We start from the raw sequence: 24,322 nt of genomic DNA, 5'->3' as shown, positions 1-24,322 counted from the left end.
ATACCAATGTGTCATTAGCCTCTGAGAAACAGCAGCGCTTCCACTGTGTTGCGTTGTCTGCTCTGTTCTCTGGGACAGGTTCTGCTGTTGCTGCTTCCAAGGCAGTAACTTCCCACTGGTCCCTCTCGGGGGAGGATGTAGGGAGCTTTCTCCCAGCCCTCTGCTGAGGCACCAGCCACCCGTGTGCACCCACCCATCACTCGCTCCCACATCCTCACTGTGCAGGGGCCTGAATCCACCGCAGCATCCATCGGTCCCCGTGGTGTCATCAGCAATTTGGGCTGTAGGAGGTGTGCAAGGGGCTAAACCCAGGTGGTTTACAGCAACCCTCAGCCGTGCTTGATGGGCATTCTTCAGTCCGGAAGGGTTGTGGTACAGTGGCCTTGCCTTGGGATGGCCCTGGGTGGCTTGGCTGATGGGGTAGACAATGCAAACAGTGTTGGGTGGCTGCAGGCACATGAGCTCTTGATCCACACGCTTTCTTCAGCTGAACTCAGTGCTGTTAACCTGTAAGGAAAGATGCAGACCTTGTGGAAGTTCAGCTGTCTCCTGGCTGCTGCTCCTGTAACTCTGTAGTTATGGGGTTATGGGGAGGGTAGCGACAGGCTGCATTGATGCCTCATGTCAGCAACATGCATATTGGCCCTGCTGCAGACCACGTCACCAGGAGCTCCTGAAGCACTGCACAGAAGGTGGGTAAGCTCTGCCTCCTTTTAGGAGGTGCCGTTGGTCAGGAGGGCAGCAGGAGGCTGGGTTACGCCAGGCAAATGCAAGACCACAAATGGGTGGATATAAACCCAACAGCCGCGGTGTTCAGCCTTCGAGGTACAGTGCCTCAGCAGGCATGTGTCTGATGAAGCTGGAGAACAGCTTTAAAAGACCAAAGCCCAGGGTTTGCCTCTAATGTGGGTCATCAGAAGCCAAACTGATTGTATTGTGAAAGCTGTGTAACTGTACTGAAGAGGTTTCCACAGTGCTCAGTGGGAGGCTGGGACATGGTGGGCAGCTTTATAGGTGCTCTCAGACACTCCCACTGCAGGAGGATGGGAGTCAGGGGCTACCTGCGGCCAAACAGTTTGGAAGCCTCCCTTCCCTACCCAAGAGAGGGCTCTCTCCCATTCCCACCCCTTAACTGCGGTTTCATTCCACCTTTTGTTAGCACTGGTGAGGTCTGCAGCAACAGAACATGCACACGTGATGCTCAGGAGGCTGTTAAAGTGCAATGTTGGTTGTAAATACACCTGTGCTTTATTAATCAGTGTCCCAGCCTCAAGTTCCATGTCCAAAGGCCATTTTGATTCCTACCTGTGCTTTCTTTAGCAGAGCAGTAATAACAGGAAGCCAATCAGGAGCCTGCCTCTCCAGCTCCAAGGTGATGATCACCAAGGCCAATGTGGAGCCCTTAAACTGCAATAGCTGGTGGCACGCCATACAGTGCTGTAGCTGTCTGGTCAAGAGCGCGACGTGGAGGGAAGGATTTCTCTGAGGCAGCCCCTGTAGTAGCTGGGGCCAGTTGGACATCACCATGGCATGGAACTGGAGAGAAGAGAAAGTATATATATTACCCCTCCCCGAGGTCAGTGGACTTTGTATGTTTTCCTATGTTATCAATCAGAAGTACAGACTAATTTCATTTCACATCAGGAAACCTAAAGGGTTCCCCCCCACACCTTACTTTTTTTGGGTGTTTTGTGTTTGTACTTGCCAACCATTGAACTGGGTTTGTTTTTTTTTTTGAGCTTAAAATGAATGTACAAGGTCTGTGTTTCCTAACGATTTCTGAAGTGTCTGCGTTCTCCAGATTGCTATCCAGAAGATTAAATTCAGGCCAGCAGATATGAATAGAAGCAGATATAGGACCTATAACAGCGACTGCACTCTGAATTTACCAAGGAAACAAGCACCTAAAAAGGCAGTTTTCACAATCAGCAGCCTAAGATGGCTTAATATTTGCACATAACCTTAAGAAAAGGGATCCAGGATGTGTTTGTATCACATAATTTTTGCCTTACTTGCACATGATCGTTTCTTGAAGACAAAATTTAATTGTTTCTATCAAATGTTTAGTACCTGCAATGTGAACTAAGTGCCAGATTGGGGTAGTCTCATTGCCTGAACCAGGGGTGGATCATTAGCAGGATGAAAAGGAAAATGGTTTAAGAAAAACCTGTGTGTGAAATGTAGCAAAACTCTGACAGCTTTCTATGTACAGTATTAATAGAGGGAAATAGGTAGAAATATTTTTGCAGTGTGTATTTAAGAAAATAAAAATGGCATATAGTGGTGCATACGAGAATCTTTTTAATGTCTGTTTTAGTTGTCCTTTAAAGAAGGAAGAAGTTCTTTGTAAGGGAGAAGTTCTTCCCTGTGAGGGTGGTGAGGCACTGGAACAGATTGCCCAAAGAAGTGGTAAATGCCCCATCCCTGGCAGTGCTCAAGGCCAGGCTGGACTTGGGCAACATGGTCTAGTGTTAAGGAGTCCCTGCCCATGGCAGGGGGTTGGAACTTGCTAATCTTAAGGTCTTTTCCAACCCAAACCGTTCTGTGATTCTATGAGGGGAGTCATTTTCTGAGTAGAATTAAAGGTTTTAAATAGTAGAAACTTTTAAATATGAATTAATAAACCTCAGTGTACCATTCTTCAAAAGGCTTGCAGATAGCTAACGACAGGGAGCTTGCAGAGCACCTTGGGGTGGATGTGTGGGGTGTGTATGTGTGTGCCTCTGTGTTTTCTAGTCTTCTTTGATAAGGAGCTGTTTCTTTGGAGAAAACCAATTTGCAAACCTTAGTGCTTACAATGTGTAAGAAATCCATTGGTGTTGCTGTGTAAAGGTCCCAGTGAAGCTTACCTAGTACAACTCTTCCCATTCGCAAGATCTCAGCTGGAGAGCGTTTGCAAGCACTCTGCATCGCAAGCATCTTCACCGATGGTATTACCTGTAAAAAGAAGTCATTGCAAATAATAAAGAAGCCAGTGTCCTACACCTGTGTGTTTCTCTGTATCTTGACAAATTTATACACCCCCAGAGTGCTAAGCTCATGCAGCATTTCCTACGTAACTCCTGTCCTAAATGAGGGCCACTGATGCTCGCCATGAACCATGCCCCTCACCCCACAGGTGATGGCTTACCCCACGAGCTCCCTCAACACTGCATCAGTGAGGCACGGTCCCTGCTACCAGTGTCACAGGGTTTGCTCCTCTGACAAGCCAGGAGGAGGCTTCCTGCTGGCCTGTTCCATGGGCCCTTGGTGCTTGTCTTGTTTCCTGTGGTCATTGATGCAGCTGCTTCTTAGGTGAGAGGAAGAGCAGCCTCAGCAAGACACGTGCTAAGAAAGGCTCTGAGGAGCACTTCACCTGGGCGGTGTTTGAAGACACCCATGTTTGACACTAACCCCCGGGTTTGCTGTTCTTTGTCGAAACAGAATGAACAGGAAGGCAGTGTGGAATGCTTGTGGCTAGTGGTTGTAACTGAAGGAGCCTATCGGTGCACTTCTGCCGTGAGAGGTTAGCCTGTGTAATCTCACACTCACAGGGCTAGGTGCTGATTTTACGTGCTCACCTCGAGGCGCAGACCTGAGTCATTTCCTCCCTAGGTTCAGAAACTAGTTTTGACTCCGAGCAAACTCATCTATTTCGAGCTTCCTCTGAAGAACCTCTGTTCTGTTGTGCCTGCCTTCCCTGCCAGGACCTAGAGCAACAGAATTACAGCACTCTGATGTTGTGCACACAAAGCCGTGCATCTGCATCCTGACTGTTCCCCCCAGACTAAGCCTTACTGTGAGCTGTGCATTCTGAAGAGAGGGGAGAGTTTTAAGGGCAGGAGGAGGGAAACACATCCATTATAAAAGCAAACACAAGTCCTTCATCCCTAAAGGTCACAATTCTTCCAAACAGGGATGAAACAGGCCTGAAAATGTTACTGCCAGCCCTTAAGGACTACTTGGGGTAAACAACACTTCATTATGCCCAAGGTGTTGAAAGACCTGGAAACATGAACACATTGAACACAGGAGATGAGGTTAGTGTGCTTAAAACTGAACATACAGACCTCATCGTCTTCACTGGTTTTTGCTGCAAGGATAAGGCAGGAAATTGCAATGCACTGAAGATACTTTAATTGGGCGTGAAGGGAGAAGAAGAAAACACTGACTAAGGAAGGTGACAGCGCTGGGGGAAGTGATTGCCATGCTACAATAGATGCGCAGGTTTCGAACCTTCATTTCAGTTACAGTTGCTTCTGACTTAGTTTAGCTGCAGAAAGCTTCATTGGAAGCCGGAGACAGAGCAAAGGAATCCAAGGTGAAACAAAACAAGTCCTCTTCTTGCTGCAAGCTTTATTCATGTATCTCACTATGCAGTGCCACAGTACTTACAATGCAGTGTTGCTCCTCAGCTGAGATACTAATTAATATGCTATTAATCTTGAGTATTGATCTGAATAGAACTGGGAGCTGCAAGGCTCAGCTCAACTCCTAACTTTGCTGTTGTTTCAGTGGCAGGAAAAGTTGGCCTCATTGGTTAAAAACAGTGGTTTCCAAACTAAAACACTGAAAGCGATGATGCAAATGTTTTCTGTTGAGCAGAGGCAGGCAGAGGAGGGTTCTTTGTGCCTAGCCCAGCGTTTGGACTGCAGTTCACACAAACACTCCTACCGAGGACTACACATCAGTGAAACCTCATTAAACACTCAGTTCATATATAAATATATATGCTTCAAAGCCTGCCCAGCAAAGCCCCTGCCTGCTCCCTAAATCTGCTGCCAGACATAGTGCCTGCTTTGTGTATAAACTGATTACGTGCTCCTTACATCCCAGTCAGTAACCTAGTGGGGAAAAGGGGACCGGGATTCTCTGCATTTACTGATGCCAGGAACCCGTTAAAGATGCTGGTAGCCAAGGCAAAGGTTTTGGGGTAGAAGTGGAACTGAGAGCTCATTTCTACAATCCACAGAACTGCTCTCCTGTGCCGTGCCAGAGATATCTGTGCCCTGAGGGGAAGAAGAAGTCAGCAGGAAAACACAGTTAGGGCTTTGATGATTTTGTTAACAAATCTCCAAAGGAAGGCTCAGCTCATTCCAGGCACTCTAATTACCAGTTCGGATGTCTGCAGGCTTGGAATGGAGAAAGCTGTTGGCTGTGTCTACAGAGTGAGGGCAAGGGCAAGGTTTGGAGCAGCTCAGCACACTCGGTGGTGTTGCCCACCCAGTCAGGCTCTACCTGTGCTCACGGGGGCTTGGTGCTGGGCTGTACAGGAGCACTGAATGGGGAAGCACCCAGCCCTCCCCCTGCACAGTGCATGTGAGCCCCAGACTGAGCTCTTGCAGACAAGGTGCTGAGCTTGCTTGTTGTTTCCCCCTCCAGAAGCCTCCTGGAGTCAGGAGCAGGTTTTGATTTAACAGCCCTTCAATTTCCTCCAAGCACAATTAATGACGTGCTGTATTTATGTATTTACCATTGATTTGCTGTCCTTACCTGCCCACCACATCTCCCAAACCTACTTGAGTCAAACCGAAACATAAAGCACCTGGTTTATACAGAGCATTAAAAAGACGTACAGCAGGGCAAGCACAGACCCTTCTCCCCTCCATTCCTTAAGCTTAGGCCATGGAGGATGACTTTTGCTTTCAGGTGGATGGGATGGCAGGGCCAGCACTGCATCCCTGCGGTCCCTTAGGGACTTCCAAACGGACAGGGAGACACCTTCAGGGTGAGCGGCTCTGGCTCTCTGGAGGTCCAGGGCGCTTCACAGCAGCTCCCTGAGCCAGCTTCCCTGGTGGGAGACGCTGCCAAACCAAGAGAATGAAAAAGCAATGCCAGTCCTCGTACTCAGAGTGATTTCCTCTCACGGTGCCCTTTCAGCGCTGGGGGCTAGGTCAGGAGCGGCCACAGACGTGTTCGCTGCGCACAGAGCGATCCTGTCCCCCGTTTCCCCCAAGGGGCAGCTCATCATGAAAGCCGTCCCATTGCTACGCGCCGTGCAGCCCAGCTTTCCCCTCCCGCTCTGTCCGAAGTCTTGCTTGAGTAACCCTGGGGCAAGCAGTGCCTGTTGCTGGTTTATCTCGTTCCGCACGCTCAGCTCTCCGTTTGCAGAGCTGTTAAACTGCAATTTGTTATCCCCTCAGTGCCAGTTTCTGGCAAGCAGGGGTCTATTGTTTCTGCACAACAGCTCAGAGATGAATGTTCTTTGGAGGTTTATTAATTCCTATTAACAGTTCTCCTTAAAGCAGTTCAATCTTTCTATCAAAGGCATACAACAGCATCGGAAATGGCACTGTCCGGGCTGGGCAGGTGTTTGTATGAAATAACCATCTCCAAATAATACCCTGTAAGAGAGACCATCTCAGCCTGAAAGGGATCTTTTCAGTGCTCATGTTGTGGTGTCTGTGACAGCAGAAAGAAGACATTATAGCTATAAAATGTCTGCTGCTCTCTGTAAGCAGGGATGGATGTGGGCTCCACATCAGTGCTTTCTGGAGGCTATTATCTCCATTATCTCCATTAAAAACCCCGGCGCTGCATGAACCCTCTGGAAACGGCTCTAAAGCTGAAGCTCTGGGATGTGTGTGCTCCCTGGAAGCAGGAACCGAGCGTGACTTTGGCTTGTGCTGCCGCCGGATGTCGCAGCATCCAACCCCGACTTCCCAGGACATTTGAGCGAAGGGAGAGCCGGAAAGGATTCATCTGCTCAGTTTGGTGCGTTGCAAAGCGGCACTGGAGCCCCGTCAGAGCCATTGGAGCCCCGTCAGAGCCACTGGAGCCCCGTAAGAGCCACTGGAGCCCCGTAAGAGCCACTGGAGCCCCGTCAGCCCCACGGGCTCCAGCCGCTGCCGGAACCCCGCTGCCGACACCGCCCGTCCCCGCCCCGAGCGCCGCCATGGCGCCGCAGTGCCTCCAGCCCCGCCCCTCGCCCTCCGCCGTTCCCATGGCGACGCCCCGCCCACCCCCGCCGCTCCGCCCCGGTCATTGGTTGCGTTCTGCCACCAATGGCCGCGAGGGGCAGGCCGGGCCCCTCCTCTCCTCGCCAGGCATTGGCTGCGCGGCCTCCGCAGCGCGCGGGGATTGGCTGCGGGCCGCGGCGGCGCGGGGCGGGCGCAGGCGCGGTGCTGTTATTGTCCCGTTGTGCCGCTCGGCGGGTGCCTGCGCCCGGTGCCGCCGCCGCTGCCGCCGCCATGCCGGTGAGCTCCGGGGCTGCGGGAGGGGAGGGAGCCGCTGTCCGGTGCCGCCCGTCGCTGCGTTCCTCGGCCCGTGGCTGACGGGAGCCGTGCGGTTCGCAGGCCCCCACCGATGCCGTGCGCCGTCCTGTCCGGCTGGGTGGGGCGAGGGGTGCGGGCGGGGCGAGCCCCCGGCTGAGGCAGCGAGGGGCGGTGGCTGGCCCGGCTCCAGCTCCCCGCGGCGGGGCGGGTGAGCCGGGTGGGGAGCGGAGGCTGCGGGGACTGAGCGGTGGCGGGCGGCCCGTCCTGACACCCCCATCCCGGGGGTTCTGCAGGGCGGAGGTGGAGCAGGGGTGCAGCAGGATCCCGCCTCCGCCAGGCTGAGGCAAAGCAGCCCCTGCTTCCAGCGCAGCAACAGAAGCGTTCCTGGCCTCTGCCAAGGCCTGGGAGGAGTCCAGGCAGATGGCAGCTGGTGGGAGAGGCGCTTGGAAACACGGTTTGTTTCCTGTGGGCACCCAAGCTGGTTGCTCTGGAAGGAGTTAGGGACTCAACCACAGCATCTATTGCCAGTAGTGTCTTAGACTTTGCTAGATCAGATGGGGTTTGGGTTTATTTAATCGGGAGAATCATAGAATCATAGAATAGTTAGGGTTGGAAAGCACCTTAAGATCATCCAGTTCCAACCCCCCTGCCATGGGCAGGGACACCTCACACTAAACCATCTCACCCAAGGCCTTGCCCAACCTGGCCTTGAGCACTGCCAGGGATGGAGCATTCACAACCTCCCTGGGCAACCCATTCCAGTGCCTCACCACCCGAACAGGAAAGAATTTCCTCCCTATATCCAACCTAAACTTCCCCTGTTTCAGTTTGAACCCGTTACCCCTTGTCCTATCACTACAGTCCCTAATGAAGAGTCCCTCCCCAGCATCCCTATAGACCCCCTTCAGATACTGGAAGGCTGCTCTGAGGTCTCCATGCAGCCTTCTCTTCATGCTGAACAGCCCCAACTTTCTCAGCCCGTTTTCATACGGGAGGTGCTCCAGTCCCCTGATTATGTGACACCCTTACTGCGAGGGTGCTGAGGTGCTGGCACAGGGTGCCCAGAGAAGCTGTGGCTGCCCCATCCCTGGCAGTGCTCAAGGCCCGGTTGGACACAGGGGCTTGGAGCAAGCTGCTCTAGTGGAAGGGGTCCCTGCCCGTGGCAGGGGTTGGAGCTGGAGGAGCTTTAAGGTCCCTTCAACCCAAACAATTCTTGGGTGAAATTACTCAGTGGTGCTTCAAAATTTGTAACTGCTTCATGAAAGCAAAGGTTTGTGCACAGATTCAGCAGGTACACTGAAGCTTGTCACTTAAATGAATTCCCTTCTGGCGGTGCTTGCTGGTGCCTGCTCATGCCATCTGTAAGGTTTGGGACTTGTGTGCTCCAGTGAGAGAGCACAGTGAGTGTTAATGTCAGAGAACGGCATGGCTGCGCTTAACTTCCAGCAAACTGTTTGTCCATTGTTTGCAAGCATGAAATTGTTCCTTGAAGAAAATCTTAAGTTATCCTGAATGTGAAATTCTAAAGTTTTACTCAATCATTTTCCGTGTGAGGAAGCAGAAGAAGATTGCACTAAGTGTACATTGTTCTCTCAGCTTTAATTATAAACCAGTTCTGGTTTTAAGTCCCCAGGTTCATGATCCTAAGGAGATGTATGCATCTAATGAGGCACGAACGCTGCTGAATCACACAGGTATGTTAACAGCAGTGTTACAGCCTGTGTATTTCCTTTTCTCTTTTAATAATTACAGATCAACAAGCCTGAGAAGCTGGACAAGCCAGAGAGCTGCGATAATGTCAAGGTCGTGGTTCGGTGCCGGCCTCTTAATGAACGAGAGAAAGCCACAGGCTACAAAATGGCAGTGAATGTGGATGAAATGAGAGGAACTATAACTGTTCATAAAACAGACTCATCCAATGAGCCTCCCAAGACATTTACATTTGACACGGTGTTTGGACCAGAGAGTAAACAGCTGGATGTCTATAATTTAACTGCAAGACCTATAATTGACTTTGTCCTAGAAGGATATAATGGTAAGTCCCTTGTTGTCAAGGATCCCGCCTGCTGTTCTCTGCATTGTTAGAGTGTCTGCTGATCTTCTTTAATGGAGTTTCACCTCCTGAGGGCTATAGCCCTGCGTTGTTTCTGTTGTTGCCTCTAACTTAAAATAGCCTGAAGGTACTTGCTGTTCTGAGTACTCAGCTGTTGTGCCTCCTATGATCATTTAACAGTGGGAGTTCGATGATGACCAAGACTCAGCTGATGTCAGGTAGCTCTGTGGTTTTATTCTGTGTCTTGTTTGCAAAGGATCTGCACTTTATCTCATTACCAGAATTCTCAGCGGTTCTTCACTGTACAGTTTCAGCCCCCAGGCAGCTGCCAGGGTCCTGCAGTGACTAGGTATGCGTACCAGGCTTATGCATATAACTGCTACCTCTTCTCCTCTGAACTTTGCTGTTTTAAGCTAAGATGACTAGTAAAACACATTTGCTCTACGCACAGATACTCTTTTGCTTCCTAGTGCTGGGAAGAATATGCGTGTGTGTCCTTATGCATGTAAATGTAGTATGTAAAGGAAAGCAAATGCTAGTAAGGAAGCAAATTACTGCTTTCCATAACAGTATGCTATAAACAACAACACATTACAAAGTTCTTAAAGGTCTGTGAAGTGCCTAATAAGCTCTTGTGCTAACACACCTGGGTTTCAGCTGATGAAAATTCATGGCTCAAAATTTCATGGTTCAAAGCTGCACCAGGGGAGGTTTACACTAGACATCAGGAAGTATTTCTTTATGAGAGGGTGGTTAAACACTGGCACCGTCTTCTTAGAGGTGGTTGATGCCCCAAACCTGTCAGTATTTAAGAGGCTTTTGGACAATGGCCTTAAAAACATGCTTTAACTTCTGGTCAGCTCTGAACTGGTCAAGCAGTTGGACTGGAGATGTGTTGTAGGTCTCTTCCAACTGAAGTAATCCATGCAGCTTTGCTGAGCTGCAGCATGAGTAGCTTGACAATGAAAACTGGAGTTTTCAGCAGGGCTAGGCTGAACGTAAGATCCAGTGTATTTCTGCAGAGTCTGGGATCTCAGGAAGGTTTCAGTCTGTCTCTCTAGTCCAAATTATGGTAGGTTTAGAACTGGGCTTGAGCTGTGGCCTTTGCTGTAAAAGCCTTGTGCTATTTCTGCTGTGGCTAAGATGCTAGCAATGGTTGGGTTTGCAGTTGGTATATAATGGTTTTCCTCTAATTGACCATGTTATTAATTGGGCTTGCCTTAATTACTTGTGTGCGAGACCTAAGAGTGCTTGCACTCCATGCTTTAATAACTTTGCAGAGTTAAACCAAGCTGGCTTTTTCTTGGGTGTCTTGCAGGCTCTATAGGCCAGTGTCTCAGCCCTGTTTGTGGTGGTTGCCCAGCACTTGTTTTGTTGCTGGCCTTGTACGGCATCTACTGGAGTTGGTGGAAAACTTCAGCTCTGTAACAACAGAGGTTTTAGTGTTATCAGGCTAAGAAGGAATGGAGTAAAACTGAAGTTAGCAACTTCTTAGAGTTTGTTTGTATATCTTCTTATCCTTCAGGTACTATTTTTGCATATGGGCAGACTGGAACAGGCAAAACCTTCACCATGGAAGGGGTCCGAGCAGTTCCTGAGCTTCGAGGCATCATTCCCAATTCCTTTGCCCATATATTTGGTCACATTGCCAAGGCAGAGGGGGACACAAGGTAAGCAGCTTCTCTTCACTGCTTCAGTCTTGAGTGTCTGTCTATAGCAGGAGCCTGACCTTAACAATGGCAACTGAAATGGTATCTCTGACCCTAACTGAAAGACTGCTGCTGAGGCAGTTCTCAATGGGGAAGTAGGGTTGTGGTTTATATCACCGCATTATCTTTGCACTCTGTGATTGTGGTTGTTGGACTTCAGCAGCTGTCTCACTAAGAAAGCTGCCCAACTCTTTGTCCTCAGGTTTTTAGTTCGTGTCTCTTACCTGGAAATTTACAATGAAGAAGTGAGGGACCTGCTAGGAAAAGACCAGACGCAGAGATTAGAGGTGAGCTGTAGTTCTGAGTGTGATGTCAGTTTTCAATCAGTGAGCACGATTAGCTTTTAAAAGCCACTGTACCATGGGAAACTGCTGTTGGGGATCTCCAAAGCAGGCTCATTCTAAACTGTTTCTCTCTTAGGTTAAAGAGAGACCTGATGTGGGAGTTTATATCAAAGACCTTTCAGCTTATGTCGTAAACAATGCAGATGATATGGACAGAATCATGACTCTGGGCCACAAGAACCGTACGTAGCCTTGCTGTGGGCAGGTGTATAGCTCGGTCAGAATGAAGTCTGGTTATGAGACTGCAGTAAGAGAGCCAAGTCCTAATGCTTGAAAGCTTGGTCAGCTGAGCACAGCAAAAAGGACATCTCCCCCCAGAGCTCTTTCATGCAGGGGCAGGTAAAGAAGGCTGTGACTCTCACATTGGCCAGTGGCAGTGGCAAAGGGGAGGATGCAGCGAGGGCAGTCAGTGATGTCAGGATTGCTAGTGTGTGTCCTGCTCCTTTATCCCCTTCAGTTCTGGTCAGGATGAACTATCATTGTGCTGTCAGTGGGAGGTGGTTTATGTTTTCTGGAAGATTTCTTAATTAGGCTCAGATCCTTCTACGACCTAATTTTGACTACTGTTGCTCTTGGCATGGATTGCTGTGTTCTTATTGCTCAGGGATCAGCTGTGAGTACCTTTAGGCTACTGATCTTCGTAGCCTTAAAGAAACAGATGAGAACTACTGCTGTTCTTGGGAAGGGAGTCTGTGGTGGGTGTAGAGTTACAGCAGGCTGTAACATTTCTGCTAGTCCAGATTGGAGATGTGCCCAAGAATATGGTTTGCTGCTGAGTCTGAGCATCCCTCTTATGAAAAACCAGGGTTGGGTAAAGAGGTGGAGATAAGTCTCCTTTGAGAGCAGGAAATGTTCCAGGAGCATGTGACTAATTCTGAAGGCGTTGTTGCTTTTTCCCTCTGTTGAAAGGTTCTGTTGGTGCCACAAACATGAACGAGCACAGCTCTCGCTCACACGCCATCTTCACTATCACGATCGAGTGCAGCGAGAAGGGGGTCGATGGTAACATGCACGTGCGCATGGGCAAGCTGCACCTCGTGGACCTCGCCGTGAGTAGGACCAGCTGGGTCTGCCATAATGGGTGGTGGGTATGGCTGCTCGTGTGTGCCTTGCTGAAGGTACAGGAAAGCGTTCGCAGCTAGAGCCCAACTTGTTTGATGCTCGACTTCTGTGAAGTATTCATTCGAGGCCTTAAATTAGAAGTGTACCAGGAAGAGTCTCTAATGTAGCTAAAGCCTGTCTCAGTAAAAGGGTTCTCTTGCTTCTATAAGTGAATGGGTAAGCTACCATTGAATGGGTAAGCTACATTAGAAATTGCTCTGGGCAGCAGAGCTGGGGCTTTGCAAGAGTGGGGGTTTTCTTGTAAGAGGGTTGTGAGCGTGCAGTTCATCACTTGTGGGTTCCCTCCCTCTGCCACTCACTTTGAACCAGTGTAATTGTGCTGGTACAATGCGTCTTTAGCCCCAGCTTTGTACTGGAGTATTTTTCCTTGGAGAAGATGCAGCAAGTGGAGGCTACAGGCATTCAATGTCTACATATTAACCTTATTTACATAGTGTATATTTAGGTTACTCTGGGAAACTCTCCAAAAATAATTGCAGTGTGGCTTTTCTCCCTTGATCTGCTGTTAAAGTCTGGAGGTAGTGCCTGGCAGCTCCACCTGAGGTGCCTCATAACTGCTGCCTTGCTTCTCATAATGTTTCTGTTCATGGAGACAAAATCTGCATTAATTTGAGCAATCCAGGATTTTCTGGCACTGAGGCTTCATTTAAGATCTATTTAACTTGTCTCTTTAACAATGTGTGAGGTGCTTAGCCAGGTCCTCTAATAATGGAGGAGGTGGTTAGTGACATGGCTGCTGGCAGCACTTCGGGTGTAGTTGATCCTATTTGGAGGGAAATGATCTGTTGTAACTCCTGCTTCCTGTTCCCTTTCCAGGGTTCTGAAAGACAGGCAAAAACTGGAGCCACAGGGCAGCGCCTGAAGGAAGCTACCAAGATCAACCTCTCTCTTTCCACACTGGGGAATGTTATCTCTGCACTGGTGGATGGCAAGAGCACCCACGTGCCCTACCGTAACTCCAAACTTACACGGCTCCTTCAGGATTCTCTGGGCGGCAATTCCAAAACCATGATGGTAAGCTGAGAGGTGCAAGTTGTACAGGGATAGCATAGTGACTTTGCCATGAGGACAGTGTGGCATTTACCTCTTGATTTAGAGCTGGGTTCAGCTTAGAGATCATTCTGAGCATCCTTTTCTACTTTTTGCCTCTGTACAGACGAGATTCAAACCACAGTGCAAATGTGCATGTGTTTGTAAGATCTAATAGAAGCTGTGCTTGGGTAGCCAAAAGCAGCTTTGGTGTAGGGAAGCTTAGGGAAGAGTAGCAATGTGAGGTTGGCAGGGTTGGGGATAGGTCCCTGAAATTACCTGTTCTGGGCTCTGCCCCTTTGCCCTCTGGTAACTTGGTCTTCCCTGTGTCACAGTGTGCAAACATTGGACCAGCTGACTACAACTATGATGAGACTATCAGCACTCTCAGGTATGCAAACCGAGCCAAGAACATCAAGAACAAAGCCAGGATCAATGAGGATCCTAAGGATGCTCTGCTTCGCCAGTTTCAGAAAGAAATTGAAGAGCTGAAGAGGAAACTGGAGGAAGGTGAGTTTCTCCTTCCTCCTGGTGTATCTCTTCATGGCAATGCTCATTCTGCTTGAGTGTGAACATTCTCTGCTGGTGTAAGATATGTCACAGGAGTTTGGTAGCTGGTGCAGGGCAGTATCCTGGTTCTGTTGGCCCTACTGGGTTCCTGGAGACGAAGGGTGTTGCATAGACTTGGCTAGATCAAATGGGTTTCAGGTCTGACACTACCCTCAGTGACAGGTGCTGTAGCTGAGCATGTAACTAGCATTTCCAGAGCAGCTATCTTGGGTGCCCCAAAGGCAGTGTTCAGGGCCAGGTTTGATGAGGCTTGGAGCAACCTGCTCTAGTGGAAGGCATCGCTGCCTGTGGCAGGGGTTGGAACTGGATGAGCTTTAGGGTCGCTTCCAACACAAACCAGTCTGGGATTCTGTGGTGTTAAATATTGGATTCTATTCAGTTTGGTTTCCAAATTCAGCCTGAAACATCTGAATGTTATGTCTGCAATGGCAACAGTGACAGGCATTTGTGAAATTAGATATTTTTCTCAATTAACAGCCACTGAACTTCATGTATACAAGTGTGTGATTAAGTTGCAGGTCTGTGTGAACTTTGTTCCCCTGAATGTCTTCCCTTCCATCTCGGGTATGGGAAGATCCTGCTAGAAAGACTTTGTAGCTTAACACTTTAGCAGTGCAAATATTATTTATTTCCTATAAAAAACACCCACTTGAGCTTTAACATACACACATTGACTGCTTATCTTGATTTTTCCTGAAGTTCCTGAGCTATGGCCAGCTGTCTGTGTTCAACAGTGAATGACTTCTGCAGGTGGTGTTGGACATTGCTGGGTTTGGACAGATGCTGCAGTCACACTGAAAAGCTGAATGAGGTGAAGGAAAGCACATCAAAAAGCACCTTCTTCTGTTCTAGGGGAAGAGATATCTGGTTCTGAGAGCAGTGACTCTGAAGAGGAGGATGAAGATGATGAAGGGGAGATTGGAGAGGATGGGGAGAAGCGGAAGAAACGGCGAGGTAAGGCAGTAGAGATTCCTGTCAGTGCCACCAGCCTCCTCTTGTCTAGGAGCTGGTGCCAGGAACTGTAGCTGGAGCCAGGTGGGGAAAAGTGGAGGTATAAAGCTGCCCTACTGCCGCTGCAATTATCATGCCTCTCCTAGAAACCAAGCTGTTTGGTACTGTCTCTGTTAGATGGACAGCTCTGGACCTGTATAGAATCTGCTTCCACTTGGGTAGCTGTGCTTGTGGTAACATCTCCTTTGTGGTGGCTCCTTGGTTGCCGCAAGGTGGCTGTGTATGGCTTGTGATTGGTGGTGTGGAACTTCCCCTGCTCATGGAGGTGGGAGGAAGAAGGCACCTAACATCAGTGGTAGGCAGATGTGGTTTTTATAACCAAGGGAATGGTTGGAGGGGAATTTTGGCTGTGGTTTAGGCAAAGGATTCGTCTGTCTTATGGATGTTCAGTAACTGACTCTTCTGGTGTCCTGTTTTATGTTGATAGAGGAAAAACCTGACCTTTGGGTATCTCTGCAAGCTGAAAAGCTGAATGGGAACTGCGCATCCCTTGTTTGGGAGCACTTTGGGAATCCTGTGGTGAAGTGGACTTTGTCCTGCATCAGTGCTGAACTACTGTGTGACATCTAAACCCCAGGGGATATTGCTGGACTTAGAACTGCCGGTCACTGTGTCCCATGGGATGCTGTGGCTTCCAGGGAGCTTGCTATGCCCCTAAAACCTTCACAGGGAGTAGAGAAGTCCAGTGCTACACCTCAACTTACAGCTTCTCTAGTAAACTAATTTTGACATTCAAACTGCCTTCCTGTCCTGAAGCACTTGCATCTCTTAAATGATTGCTGTTAAAGCATTCCTGCTTCAGATGCACTGACATTTTGGTGTCTGCCCAAGTGGAGTTGTAAATGCCCTTTGCTATTTTGGTGTTAATGCTTTTGGTGATAGTTGTAACAACTTGTACTTCATTTTTCACCTTTTGGTAATTTCTAGAAACAAAAAGATGGAGCACTGTCTCCATCAAGAACCAAACCCTGCCCAAATCTCCTCCCAAGAGGGGAACGCCTTCAAAATCTTGCTTGGATTAGCAGGACAAACAACTGACTTCCAAACAAGCTGCTCTAGTTAAGCTCCCTATGTAAGGGTGCTACTTAGGAGTACACACAGTAGCTGTCCCCGTGTAAGCTGATTCTGCCTTCTAGAGGGGAACATGTACATTGCCATCTACATAAGACTGTAAAGGACTCCTGGTCACAGAATCCTCTGCTGCTGCAGATATCCACAGCCTTCTCCACTGTGATCTGGTTTTCTGTGCTGTTGTTGCCTGAGATGGAAGCTGCCTTGGCATGTTGATTCAAGCTGTAGGCTGGTTAAGATGGGTTTTAACTGAAGTGTCTTTTTGAGCATGCCATTTTGTGCTGGGAAAATGGTGGCTTTGCAAGCTGAATCTGGGAGGGATCCTAGCAAATGCTTCCTAATGGGAACTTGTGCCTTTCTGAAATAGGTTGCTGGCCCTTCTGGGTTTCTTCCCTTTAGAACTAACTTCCCATCTGCATGTTTCTTCCTCTCTGGGTCTTTCTGTGGGATGCATTTCTGTTTTCCAGGCAGTAGCAGCAGCAGTAGTTCAGACTCTACATGCTCTGTCATAGAGAAACCTCTGGATAAGTCCTTCACTAGTGAGTGGGAGCTCTTAAGTCCTTTAAGCTTTGGCCTCTTCATAATCCGCACACTCCATTTCGCAATGCTGCGTGCTTCCTGCTGTGTCTGTTGGAAAGATGAACCTGAACCTTCAGCTCTGCTAAAGCATGCCTTTCCTTTGCTGCTTCCATGCTTGAAACAGTTGTTCAGTGTGCACTTTGTTAGCCAGCTATGTGAGAGAATAGGAAGCAATTGGGTGCGCTGCTTGAGCAAGATTTAAAGACAATGAAGAAATAATAGGTTAAAAAAAAAAACCAACAACCCAGTTTGCAACTTGTGTTAAATGATCCTTCTAAAATATCAGGAAAGTCTGAGCTAACTTTATGGGAGCTGCTCCAATATGAGTTCATTAAAAGGGCAGCTAGGCAGGTGACATGGGTTGTGCTATGGTACATTGCACTCTGCCTGCTCAAATTTAGTTTTTGAGAAGGCAGATGGAGCTGTGAACAATCAACATAAGGTTTAGGATTATACTTGCGAAGAAAACATCTAATGCTTGGTGGTGGTTGGGGTTTAACTGCCCCATGGCATTAAGTTATTGGTCATTGTGGAACTTAGTTCAGAGGAACAAGGGTCTACATTTTGGTCTAGAAGAAGGCAAGTCGGGTCTGCTTCTGGCCAGAGAGAGGGCTCTGTGCCTTTAAAACCCTTACAGTCAGTGATGGCTGAAGAAATAAATCACATCTTGGGACTCTGCTTTTAGAGACTTCACCCATTTTTGTGGTTATCCTGAATAGATGCAGTCCCTTCTCCCCACTGTGTGGAGAGTCTGGGAAGTATTGCTGTGTAATTCAATCACACTTACCCTAGTTACATTAGTGGAAAGCATCAGCTCAGAGAAAACATGGTAGCAGGTTAGGAAGGATCACAACCTAAGGGAGACCCTTAGTGGGTCTGCAGTGGTTGGGTTGGAATCTGCTTGCTTCAAACTTGCTCTTTCAAAGCTTGCTTGAAACCTGAGTATTTTATTTGGGTGAGGACAGTTAATAGCAAACTGCTGCTGTGGCAGTGGACGGATGAGTGCATCTCCTGTGGATTTGGAGAGAGCTTTGCTGTGGAAGTTGCACTGGGCTTTTGGTGCTTAGGATAAGTGTGGCTATATGTGGTTTGGGATATTAACTGTCCTCCAGTGTGACCCCTTTGCATGTGGTGTCTTTCACTATCCCCTTCCTGTCCTGCCTTTTTTTGCTGTCCTTGCTTGAATAACCAAACCTGCCTATATACCTCTATGGAAGCATCAGTTACTGCAAATTAACCTACTAATACCCTGTGTAATTAAATGGAGAAATCTTGTGCTGAGACTCCCTATGTGCAACTGTCATGTATCTTGCAAAGAATTGGCTTGAAACCTTGGTTAAAACTGTGAAGGTGTCTGCTGAATGCTAATATTTTACAGGTAATATAACAGAATTGGCTGTCTTGAGTGGGAGGGAAAGCATTAAGTCTCTTGTTGAAGAAATCCACCCTCTAATTGTTTCTTAGGGCATGATCTTTGCGGCAGGCTCCTAATGTACACTTAGATTCTGCATTGCATTGAATGGGCAGGAGAATGCAAGAGTGAGCTGAAGATTATCCTGGATATGCAAAGCACTCTGAAGTACAGAAACTTTCTCTGCTTTAGCATAAAATCACGATGCGTTCATGTTGCCTCTAATCGAGTTCTTTAAAGTGATGATTATCCTGTGTTTTCTACTCTAGAAACATGCATAAACAAATGTTGTTTGTTCTGATGCTGATGATCTCTGTCCAAAATGATCAAAGCAGTAATATATTTTCTTTCCTCCTCTTTTTATGGTATGCTGCCTCTCCACGATTTGCTTTCTACTTCCTCTTAATGCAAGATCAAGCAGGTTGGTGTAATGGATTTCCACCTCCTCAGAATACCCTTGTAGAGCTTGGGAAAGTGCCTTACAGCTTGGTTTAGTTCACCTTTTTCTCCTATTCTGGGAACAACTTCTTGAGCATGTTCTGAGCATACATACTATGTCATGCAAAAACACTCCCTTGACAGTCAATGGCTTCTCTTAGTTTCTAGGCATCTGGATTCTATGGGGTTTTTTTCATGTCTGGAGAAGAACAAAACCAGAAACCAAAGGATTTGCTTGTAGTGACTAAAGGGCGATGTAGGATTTCAGAGAGACCTGTGGATCTGAGGAAATGCGTGTAGGCTGGGTCTTGGTGTTACCCTGGGATTACAGTGAAAGCTGACCAAGGACTTGCAGAGTGACTTCCAGGAGCAGCCTCACACTTTGTTTCTAAATGAGGTGCTTGGGACCAGCCCTTCAGGCCGATGGGCTCAGTGAGCTGCTCTGGCCACTTCCTTTGGAACCCTCCGTGAAATGTACCTGGTTTGCTGTAGTAGTGAAGTAGTAGTAATGTTGTAAAGGCACAGTTGATAAGTCTCAGCAAACCTTCCTGCAGTGGGAATGCCAATTGAAACTTGAGTATGTAACTCTTGATAGCTTGGCTCTCGTAGCTGTAGGTCAAGGCAGCTTTTGTTTTCCTTTATTCACCGTAATGTACCCAGTCAGAACATGAGAGTTTCCAGCTCAGACTTTGGGCAGTGGTCCTTCTCCAAGTGTTCTGTGTTGTCTGTTTTGAGGTCATTATGTTTTAGTTATGCAGCATTCCTTCTCTGTAGGAACTGGTGACAACTGGTCAATGTTAAAATGGGATTTGAAAGACTGAGTTGTGCCTGGCTTGGAGCTGACATCTAATTAAATATGTTAAATGCAAGTATTGAATCTGAACCTGGAAAAATAAAATGCCATGCTATAGAAACTGTCTTATTTGTCTGTGAACTGATTTGTTTTCCCTGTCTCTTTCCAAAGGCAAAAAGAAAGTTTCCCCTGATAAGATGGTAGAGATGCAAGCAAAGATTGAAGAGGAGAGAAAAGCTCTTGAAACTAAGCTTGACATGGAAGAAGAAGAAAGAAATAAAGCCAGAGCTGAGCTGGAGAAGAGAGAAAAAGACTTGCTTAAAGCTCAGTGAGTATCCCTCTCTGAGCAGTTTGGGGTTTTCATTCTTTAACTACAACTCGGTTCTGGATATCTGGAAATGCCTGGTGAGGTGCCTTTGTATAAACTGAACAGCTGAAAAGCCACTGAGATCACAGTGGCCCATGGAAATAGGGTAGTCCTGCTGCCAGAGGCTGCTTCAGCAGCAGCCAGCATTCCTGGTTGGCATCTCAGCTGCCTTGCCTTGATCTCTGTTCATTCACTTCCATTCTGCAGCTGCCTCTGGGCACTGCTGTGCTGGCGGGGCCCTTGGGGAGGGGGTGCCTTGGGCATCCAGGCAATGTCACTGTGGACTCCCAGCCCCTCACAGAGGGGCTTTAGCTAGAGAGACTTCTCTGCTGACCCAGTTTGCTTGTGGGAAAGCTGGAGCTCAGGGAACTCCCTGCATTCACTTGCGCTGCCTCACCCCCACTTAAACCCTTGACAGCAAGACAAGTTTTTCCAGCCCTGCAAATGCCGTCTGGGCTGTAAAACTGAGCTGGACCTGCTGCCTTGTGAGCACTGTGGGATAGAAAGTTTTACACTTGCCTGTCTCTAGACAAGAGCACCAGTCCCTCTTGGAGAAACTGTCTGCACTGGAGAAGAAAGTGATTGTAGGAGGAGTGGACTTGCTGGCAAAAGCAGAGGAGCAAGAGAAGCTTCTAGAAGAATCAAATATGGAACTGGAAGAACGAAGGAAGAGAGCAGAACAGCTTCGCAAGGAGCTTGAGGAGAAGGAGGTGGGGTTATATGCTGTAGCTGTCTGAAAACAGCAGTGGCAGGACGCAGTGTTGTGCCTTAGCATTGCTCCTGTGCATGAAACATGGCTCTGCTCTGAAAAATGTAGCAGAAGTGAATGGCTTCAGAGGCCACACAATGCCACTGCAATCACTGTGGGGCATAGCCAGGGCTCCAGGCCCTTGGCAAATGCTTTCCTTTGTTCAAGTAGTTTCTTTTCTTGTTCATAGCATTGCAGATAGTTTCTTTGGTTATGTTGATGTATGGATGTCTGTGTTGAATCTTGCACACAGCAAGAACGCTTGGACATCGAGGAGAAGTACACCAGTCTCCAGGAAGAAGCACAGGGGAAAACCAAAAAGCTGAAGAAAGTCTGGACCATGCTTATGGCTGCAAAATCAGAGGTTAGTGTCTGAGGCTCTCAGCCTGGGATCACATGAGGGACTACAGCTGGGAGGGGGGTAAGCCATCAGCTTTGTAACACAAAGATCTAATGAAGTCTGGTGTCAGAGCTTCACAGGGGCATGTTGGAGAGCATTCCCCCAGCCCAGGCTGAAAGGAACAATGTGTGAGACGGATGCACACAGAAGGAAAAACACCGGGTGTTTTGTTTGAGCTGCCAGCCAACAGCTTTCCAAATCTCCTGCTTTGCAGCAGCCCAGTGCTCCTCTGCTCTTAGCTGTCTGTCTGTTCTCCCTGCTGCCCTTGTTACCTCTTGCTCAGTCACTGGACGAAAGTGTCCTTTGGCTGGTATCTTGAGCTCCTGTTTCACAAAATTGCATTTTGTCTTAGGGATCAGAGGTTTTCCTTGAAATCTTGCCAGGGATATAACTTGGCTCACACTCTTCATCTGCTCTTAGCTGGTGCAGAGCTTGGGTTGGCAGAAAGTCAGCTTCAGTTTTATGAAGCTGAGAACTTAAAGTTGCTCTCAGCCATCTCTGAGCTGGAACTTTCCAGAGGGTTTATTCTTCAGAGATAAAATATTCTATACTTATAACCAGAGTTTGCTTTTGTTTCCTGAAATCTTCATATAGGCCGAAGACTCTTCTCTTTTAGGCTTTTACCATGTCTTAAGCTAGCTCTGATCCTCTCAAATGCTCTCATCTGGTTTATTTTCAGATGGCAGATCTCCAGCAAGAGCATCAGAGAGAGATTGAAGGATTACTAGAGAATATTCGGCAGCTGAGCAGGGAACTTCGTCTTCAGATGCTTATCATAGACAACTTCATTCCTCAGGACTACCAGGTAAAGACAGAGAACCAAAGCCTGTGGCATAAGATTGTGCTGTGCATGCCGAGCCCTCCAGCTTTTATTCTGTCCACTGAATGGAATGAGTTGGCTCTTGTCTCTTCATGAGGTGTTCACAGTGCACTGATGGACACTTGTCTGTTAGGTTGTGGCACAGATGACTAGTTGTATGCTGCTGTGAGCTTTCCTTTGCTGTGGCTCAGCTAAGCAACGTGGTGGCATTCATGTGTTGGTGTCATTATCTGGGTTGTTAGAACCAGGTGATGCTGAAGTAAGAAAAGATGCTGCTGACAAGTGACTCTTGTAACCTGGTGGGCTTCCAAGTGAAGTTTATTACTATCCTGATGGCACTGGCTTAATGGGAAGCCCATACTTTTGTGGGAATTCCAATTTGGGAGTGGTGTTTTTCTCTTCTGTAGGCTTTAAAGTATAAATAGGTGTGTTTGAACAGGATATGTTTGTCTTGATTAAAGGCAACTTCAATGATCAAAACTGTTGTTAAGCAGCTTGTCCAGGCCTTTAGGGATGTATGTTCTGGAGAATGCATCAGAAGTCTAGAACAATTACTGTTCTAATTTCTTCCTAGGAAATGATTGAAAACTATGTTCACTGGAATGAAGACATTGGAGAATGGCAGCTGGTAAGTTTGCTGGCTGTAGAAGCCAGTGTTAGCAGGAGTTTCTAAGGAGTTAAATTGAGCCCAGAAGTAAACTGCTAAAGCTGTAGTCACTTTTACTGTGCACAGCAGGCTCTGCTAACAGACCTTCTTTCTTTCTTTAAGAAATGTGTTGCATATACAGGGAACAACATGAGGAAACAGACTCCTGTCCTGGATAAGAAAGAAAAAGATGTGAGTGACTCTTTCTAAGCATGTGTTAAACTGTGTGTGGCCAAATTCTGCTACCTGTGCCTGTGTATTGATAGAGAAACTGCCCAATTTCTTCTTTGGAAGAGAGCAGTCTTCCTAGTGTTAGAAAAGCACTGTGGATCGGGGCATAAAATGATTCTGATGTGCCTGTTTTGTGGGTGTTTTGCCTTTTTAGCCCTTTGAAGTGGACCTTTCCCATGTTTACTTAGCCTACACTGAAGAAAGCTTGAGGCAATCACTGATGAAGCTGGAGAGGCCAAGGACTTCAAAAGGAAGATCCAGGCCCAAGACGGGTAGAAGGTGAAGAACTTTGGAGTATCTATATGGGGGATTTACCCAGGGGAAGGCTTAAGTCTGTGCATGCAAACTGACCATAGATCTTCAAACGGTTGCTTAGTGAGAAGACACAATGCTAACATTTTGCGCGGTATAAAGTTTATCTGTGCTGAGTATGACAGAACCAAGCTGAAGTCTCTTTACCACAGCAGGATCTTGTCCAGAAAGACTTGTCTGGGTGTTTTTCTGATGCCCTTTTGCTGTATTCCCCTCTTCTGGCTCCTTGCTTTATTTTACTGTGGTCTGTGGTTCAGTTCGACACCTGACTCATCGACTGATGTTACTGGAAAGTTACGTGCTGTTGGGGGAGATTTCAGCATGGGTTTCCTTGGTTATTTTTGGTTTTGACAAATACTTGGAAGAGTAACGTTGTGTAGTTTTAACTTGAGATGTGACTGGTCCCTGTCTTTCCTAGACAGCCTCATGATGTGTGTATGGTGCTATTTTTCCCTTTCCTTTCTGCTCTCCAAACAGAAAACGTTCGGCAAAGCCAGGAGCTGTCATTGACTCTCTGCTGCAGTAGGTGTGACCTGTTCAGAATTGCCGTATAAATCAGTGAGTGTGTAAGATTGGGCCAGAATATGGAGTTCAAGAGGTGGCACAGTTTGGCTATAAAATCCATACCTTGCTGGTATGGAGCTTTATTTTAAAGAAATGTATTTTTCCTTAGTTGCCCGTATATTGTATGTTATATTAACATAATATTAAACTGGTATGTATGATGGTTGTGAAATTCTATGTGTTAACGTGTTGTGCAGGGAAACTGTTGCTGGCAGTCCTTGTTGAGATGTAGAAAATAAGGGTTCTAGATGCGTGTTTAAGTGCTGTAGACGTGTTAGCTCAAAACAGTTGATGAAATCCTACAGTTAGAGGCAGGTAAATCTGATTTATGCCCTGCTTTGCACATAACTGGCAGCTTTCACTCTTGTCCTCTGTTGCACTGATCTGTGTTTGAATGTGGTTGCTGCAAACCTTTAGGAGCATCAAACCCTTTTATTTAAATGCCCCTCACTGTGGCTATTAACCTGATGGTGTTGTGTATGGAATACACAGTCCTTTTCCCTTCCTTTGCTGTCTTGCTGTACAAAGAAAAAGTAGTTGCATAGGGGAAACATGCACTACAAAAGTCTGAGGCTTCTGGGAAGGGACCATTCTCTGTTTAAGTGCAACAGAAAACAAACGTGTCCAAGTACTGCTTTTATCTTTGTCTGTATGCCCATGATCTGGCACTGTGGGGAATGGGGGCTCTGATGCAAAGGCAAAAGAGCTCTCTTGGGTTTACTCTCCTGTTAAGGCTGTGTGGCAGCGTTGCTTTGGCTGCTTTTTGTGCTGTTGATCTGGAATTTTTTACATGTATGTGAATTGTTTTGGAATTGCAGCAGCAGAGATTATTTAAGGGGAATGCTGTGACACTAGGACTTGGCTTCAGCCATGGGACTGAGCATGATGGCTCCATTCTCCCATCCCTGGCT

General features: G+C 47.5%; 2 protein-coding genes across 3 annotated transcripts; one reads left to right on the top strand and one right to left on the bottom strand.

Moving 5' to 3' along the window:
• Nucleotides 1-483: 483 nt before the first annotated feature.
• On the bottom strand, nt 484-7,171 carry CCNI2 (cyclin I family member 2). The gene is made up of 6 exons (XM_061457218.1): nt 6,813-7,171; nt 4,858-4,988; nt 4,050-4,126; nt 2,797-2,937; nt 1,306-1,536; nt 484-507 (listed from the first exon to the last, which is right to left on the bottom strand). Exons 1-6 carry the CDS (start codon nt 7,169-7,171, stop codon nt 484-486), a joined length of 963 nt encoding a protein of 320 aa, XP_061313202.1.
• On the top strand, nt 7,152-23,583 carry KIF3A (kinesin family member 3A). 2 transcript variants are annotated; one of them, XM_061457112.1, is made up of 19 exons: nt 7,152-7,175; nt 8,946-9,228; nt 10,772-10,916; nt 11,158-11,242; nt 11,376-11,481; nt 12,209-12,348; nt 13,238-13,435; nt 13,786-13,960; nt 14,873-14,974; nt 16,570-16,641; nt 18,505-18,513; nt 19,495-19,651; nt 20,220-20,400; nt 20,692-20,802; nt 21,518-21,643; nt 22,233-22,286; nt 22,428-22,496; nt 22,690-22,814; nt 23,325-23,583. In XM_061457112.1, exons 1-19 carry the CDS (start codon nt 7,170-7,172, stop codon nt 23,371-23,373), a joined length of 2,193 nt encoding a protein of 730 aa, XP_061313096.1. In that variant the 5' UTR covers nt 7,152-7,169; the 3' UTR covers nt 23,374-23,583. The 2 variants fall into 2 exon arrangements, with proteins under 2 accessions (XP_061313096.1, XP_061313097.1); XM_061457113.1 differs by lacking the exons at nt 16,570-16,641; nt 18,505-18,513.
• Nucleotides 23,584-24,322: the final 739 nt, after the last annotated feature.

The sequence above is a fragment of the Pezoporus flaviventris genome, unplaced genomic scaffold (genome assembly GCF_033815535.1).
Source record: "Pezoporus flaviventris isolate CSIRO_AGI_PZ_B2104156 unplaced genomic scaffold, CSIRO_AGI_Pfla_v1 ptg000023l, whole genome shotgun sequence".
Taxonomy (NCBI): domain Eukaryota; kingdom Metazoa; phylum Chordata; class Aves; order Psittaciformes; family Psittacidae; genus Pezoporus; species Pezoporus flaviventris.
This window is presented reverse-complemented; position numbering and strand designations above follow the sequence as displayed.